The sequence below is a fragment of the Penaeus vannamei genome, chromosome 18 (assembly GCF_042767895.1).
Source record: "Penaeus vannamei isolate JL-2024 chromosome 18, ASM4276789v1, whole genome shotgun sequence".
In the NCBI taxonomy this organism is placed as follows: Eukaryota; Metazoa; Arthropoda; class Malacostraca; order Decapoda; family Penaeidae; genus Penaeus; species Penaeus vannamei.
The window spans coordinates 3,999,537-4,004,536 of NC_091566.1; the positions used below are offsets into that span (position 1 = coordinate 3,999,537).

The 5,000-nt window shown below is 39.2% G+C and overlaps 2 protein-coding genes across 2 annotated transcripts in view; both read right to left on the bottom strand.

Annotated features, from left to right (window-relative positions):
* Nucleotides 1-2,964, bottom strand: part of LOC113809201 (metabotropic glutamate receptor 5) — a gene marked incomplete in the record, with an annotated part of 167,520 nt that extends 164,556 nt beyond the window's left edge. The window contains 1 exon segment of the mRNA XM_070132728.1: nucleotides 2,930-2,964.
* Nucleotides 2,182-5,000, bottom strand: part of LOC138864753 (uncharacterized protein DKFZp434B061-like) — a 15,500-nt gene continuing 12,681 nt past the window's right edge. The window contains exons 8-9 of the mRNA XM_070133327.1: nucleotides 2,486-2,594; nucleotides 2,182-2,236 (exon numbers count right to left, since the gene is read on the bottom strand). Coding sequence (XP_069989428.1) covers nucleotides 2,182-2,236; nucleotides 2,486-2,594 — 164 coding nt within the window. The remainder of the gene's footprint in view (nucleotides 2,237-2,485; nucleotides 2,595-5,000) is intronic.

Consider the following 5,000-nt stretch of genomic DNA (forward strand, 5'->3'; position numbering starts at 1 on the left):
TCCCTCCCCCTCCCCTTCCCCCTCTCCCTCCCCCTCCCCTCCCCCCCCTCCCTCCTCTCTCTCTCTCTCTCTTTCTCTCATTTACTTATTCATTTATTTCATTTTTTTAATCTTTTTTATTTCTTATTTTTTTAATTTTTTTATTTATATTTCTTTTTATATAGAAAAGGGTGTCATATTCATGCGCAAACTGTTTGTTGGCTGATCACAGGTGACACGGGAAGCAGGGTGACAGGAAGAACGATTAGCCTGGGAAAGGAAGGAAAAGAAAGGCTAAGTGACGCACTCTTGGGAAGCTCGGTGTGGAGCTCCGTTGGCCCCGAAGATGGGGTCTGAGGGGAACACTGGCTCGCGGAGGGTTTCGGGTTCGAGTCTGATCTGGTCCGTGACCCCTCTTTCCCTCCTCTTTCCCTCCACCACTTCTTCGACTCCCCTCGACCATTCCTTCGACTCCCCTCCACCACTCCTTTAACTCTTCTCCACTATTCCTTCGACTTCCCTCCACCACTCCTTCGACTTCCCTCCACCACCCCTTTAACTCTTCTCCAACACTCCTCCAACTCTTCTCCACCACTCCCCCGACTCCCCTCCACCACTCCTTTAACTCCCCTCCACCACTCCTCCAACTCCCCTCCACCACTCCTCCAACTCCCCTCCACCACTCCTCCAACTCCCCTCCACCACTCCCCCAACTCCCCTCCACCACTCCTCCAACCCCCTCCACCACTCCCCCAACTCCACCACTCCAACTCCTCTCCACCACTCCTCTAACTCCCCTCCACCACTCCCCCAACTCCCCTCCACCACTCCTCCCAACTCCCCTCCACCACTCCCCCAACTCCCCTCCACCACTCCTCCAACCCCCTCCACCACTCCCCCAACTCCACCACTCCAACTCCTCTCCACCACTCCTCTAACTCCTTCCACCATTCCTTCGACTTCCCTCCACCACTCCTCCAACTCCTCTCCACTACTCCCCAACTCCCCTCCACCACTCCTCCAGCTCCACTCCACCACTCCCCCAACTCCCCTCCACCACTCCTCCAACTCCTCTCCACCACTCCTCCAACTCCCCTCCACTACTCCCCCAATTCCCCTCCATCAGTCCTCCAACTCCTCTCCACCACTCCTCCAACTCCCCGGTCATATTTGTATTAATTTCGCTAATAGGGTGATATTGGCGCTAAGCAAATTGTATTGTCATAAGGATAGTAAGAATGTCTGCAATTGTGAATGCAATGTTATATATCAGGCCTGACTAAATCATCTTTCGTGTTACTGATTCCTCCACCGAAATGAGCCTAATTTTAATCATTTAAGATTTAAAGATTTAGTTTTAATTGTTATAATGGGTATTCGTTGCTGTGACATGCTATCTGTTTTATTTTGCTTAAGACTTAATGATTTAGTTGCAATTCCATTTGTTACAATGGATATTCTTTGCTGTGACATACTGTGTTTTATTTTGCTTAAGATTTAATGATTTAGTTGCAATTCCATTTATTACAATGGATATTCTTTGCTGTGAGATACTATCTGTTTTATTTTGCTTAAGACTTAATGATTTAGTTGCAATTCCATTTATTACAATGGATATTCTTTGCTGTGACATACTATCTGTTTTATTTTGCTTAAGACTTAATGATTTAGTTGCAGTTCCATTTATTACAAAGAATATTCTTTGCTGTGACATACTGTCTGTTTTATTTTGCTTAATACTTAATGATTTAGTTGCAGTTCCATTTGTTACAATGGATATTCTTTGCTGTGAGATACTATCTGTTTTATTTTGCTTCTAAATCTCCCCCAGTGTGCAAGGAATGGCCGGGGTTACCATCAACTGCCAGCGTGCAGGATCGAACGCAGGTCTGCAAGATCGCTCGACCAACACATGAACATGAAACGCATGAATTCGAAATACAAATAAACACTTGCACAGGAGCACTTCTTTATAGCGAACAGGGCCAGGTTCTTTCGTAGGCATGTCCGGTTAAAAGTGACTTGTCTTATAAGAAGCTCTGAAAACCTCCCATCTATTTGATTTCCCATCTATTTGAGTCTATTTCTATTTATTCCATCTATTTCCCATCTATTTGAGTCTATTTCTATTTATTCCATCTATTTCCCATCTATTTGAGTCTATTTCTATTTCTTCCATCTATTTCCTATCTATTTGAGTCCTCAAGATTTAAGGTTGTCGAGGTAGATATTAAGCTGTTGGGTCGCACAAGGGTAACTATGGTAAAAAATAGACCACATCTAGAAAAAAAATTGCTTATCCTGATGTATATATGTATAAAGATACATACACACATACGTACACAATATACAAACACAATCTATACATATATAAATACATACAAACATATACATACATATAATATGTATATGCATACATGAATGGAAAAACACTCTACCGTGTTGATACAATGATACAAAAACCCACAATGTAAACTAGATTTATTGAAATTGAAACGACACTTACCAAATCCTCCTAAATTCCATCCTAAGGTCTGGAGTTGGAATCCAGGAGGATTGCGAAACTGTTGTCTCAATTTCAATAAAGCTAGTTTGTCCATTGTGTGTTTTTCTACCTAATGTATATAAATTTAGGAGCATATACATGTAAATTTATATATATTTGTGTGTGTGTGTGTGTGTGTGTGTGTGTGTGTGTGTGTGTGTGTGTGCGGGTGTGTGTGTGTGTGTGTGTGTGTGTGTGTGTATATATATATATATATATATATATATATATATATATATATATATTATATATATATATATATATATATATATATATATATATATATATATATATATATATACACATATACATACCTCTATGCGATTCCTCATGCATTAATCTCTTTTGTTTCCACTATTGCTGCCCTACTTTGTCTGTCACGTGACCTGCAGGTGTAGAACTTACCTTTTTTTCTCCTGATGAGCCTTAACGATCCTCCCTAATTATCTGCAAAAGAAAAAAAAAACGATGAACATCAAAAAATGAAATGCAAAAAAAAGTACTCTCCATTTTGCTTGCTGCTGTAATGAGCAAAATCTTTTTTTTTCTCTGCAAACTTTTTTTTTTTTTTTTTTTTTTTTTTTTTTTTTTTGCGAATCATAATAACCCGGCGCTCTCTGCCGGGGCCTTTCGCGCGTCGAAACAGAAGTGTCAACATGATTTTGTCTCTCACTAACAAGCTCCTTCGCCCCACCCACCCCACCCCCCCTCCACCCCTTTGCTCTTATCCGTCCCCTACCCCCCTTCGCCCCCCTCCGTCTCAGCCGCCCCCTCCCCTTCCCCCTCCCCTCCCCCTATCGTCTTCAGAGGCTCCCATACCCCCCCCCCCCCCTCGGCCTCCTCTTCTCCTTCTTATTCTTGTTCCATCTTCTCTTTCTCTTCTCCTTCTTCTCCTTTCCTACCCTCCTCTTCTTCCCCACTTACTTCTTATTATCTCTTCTTCTCTCTTTCTCCTCTTTATCTTCTTTAACATTTTCTCCTTCATCTCTGCCTCCTCCTCCTCCTATTTTACCATCTCTTCTCACTTGCCTTTCCCTTCCCTCTTTCTCCTCCTCCTCCTTCACTCCACTTCTCTCCATCTCTCTCTTTCTCCTCAGCTTCCTCCTCCCTCTCCCATCTCCCAAATTATTCTAAATTCTTAAAGAAAAAAAGTAATTTGGGACCGACATTGGCACTCTTTCGTTTTTTTCCTGTTATTTACTTTTTCTTCTTTCTTTTTGTCTCTCTTCCTTTATCGGTTTTGGGATTTCTGTGTAATGTTTGTGGTTCTTTTATAATCGTTTTATTTCATATCTATTTTTTGTGAAGCTGCAAAAAAATATAAACAAAATTGATAGGCGTATAGTTAGCTGTTTCTTAAAACACACACACGCACACACACACTCACACACACACACACACACACACGTACACACACAGACACGTACACACGTACACACACACACACACACACACACATACACACAGGTGTGGAATTCATGACGAACAGATTGCAACAGGGACAGCGAAGGGAAGGACAAGAAAACACACGAATATGCCGAAGGCCTTTTCGCTATTGCTTCATGCACACACACACATACACAAGAAATATATATATATATATATATATATATATATATATATATATATATATATATATATATATATATATATATATATATATATGTATGTATATATATATATATATATATATATATATATATATATATATATATATATATATCGCAAATGTACCCCTTATCTAATAAATAAAAAAATCTAATTAATGAAATCGAATGCCAAAAATAAATAATACATAAACACATAGATCAATAAAAAGACTCACACACACACACACAAACACACACACACACACACACACACACACACACACACACACACACACACACACACACACACACACACACACACACACACACACACACACACACACACATATAAACAAATATAAAAGACTTATATACAGTAAATCTGATAACTCATGAAGCTAAATGAATTTTTACGTAAACAAAGAAAATAAATAAATATCAACGAAGCTGACGAAGAGAGAAAAAAGGAAAATATATGTAACTCCCCCTTTAAAATAGGAATGAAAGAAAAAGAAGGAAAGGAGAGAAAGAAGGAAAAGAGAGGAAAGAAAGAAAGAAGGAAAAGAGAGAAAGAAAGAAAAAGAAAAAAAGAAGGAAAAGATAGGAAAGAAAGAAAAAGAAAGAAAGGAGAGAAAAAAGGAAAGAAAAAGAAAGGAGGAAAAGAAAGGAAAAGAGAGGAAAGAAAGAAATACGAATGAAAGAAAAAGAAAGAAGGAAGAAGAGAAAGAAGGAAAAGAGAGGAAAGGAAGAAAGAAGAAAGAAAGAAAGAAGGAGAGAAAACAGGGAAAGAGAGGAAAGAAAGAAAGAAAAAGAAATAAAAAAGAAAAAAAAAGAAAAGGAAAAGAAAGAAAAAAAGAAAAGAAAAAGATAGACAAAATAAGAAAAGA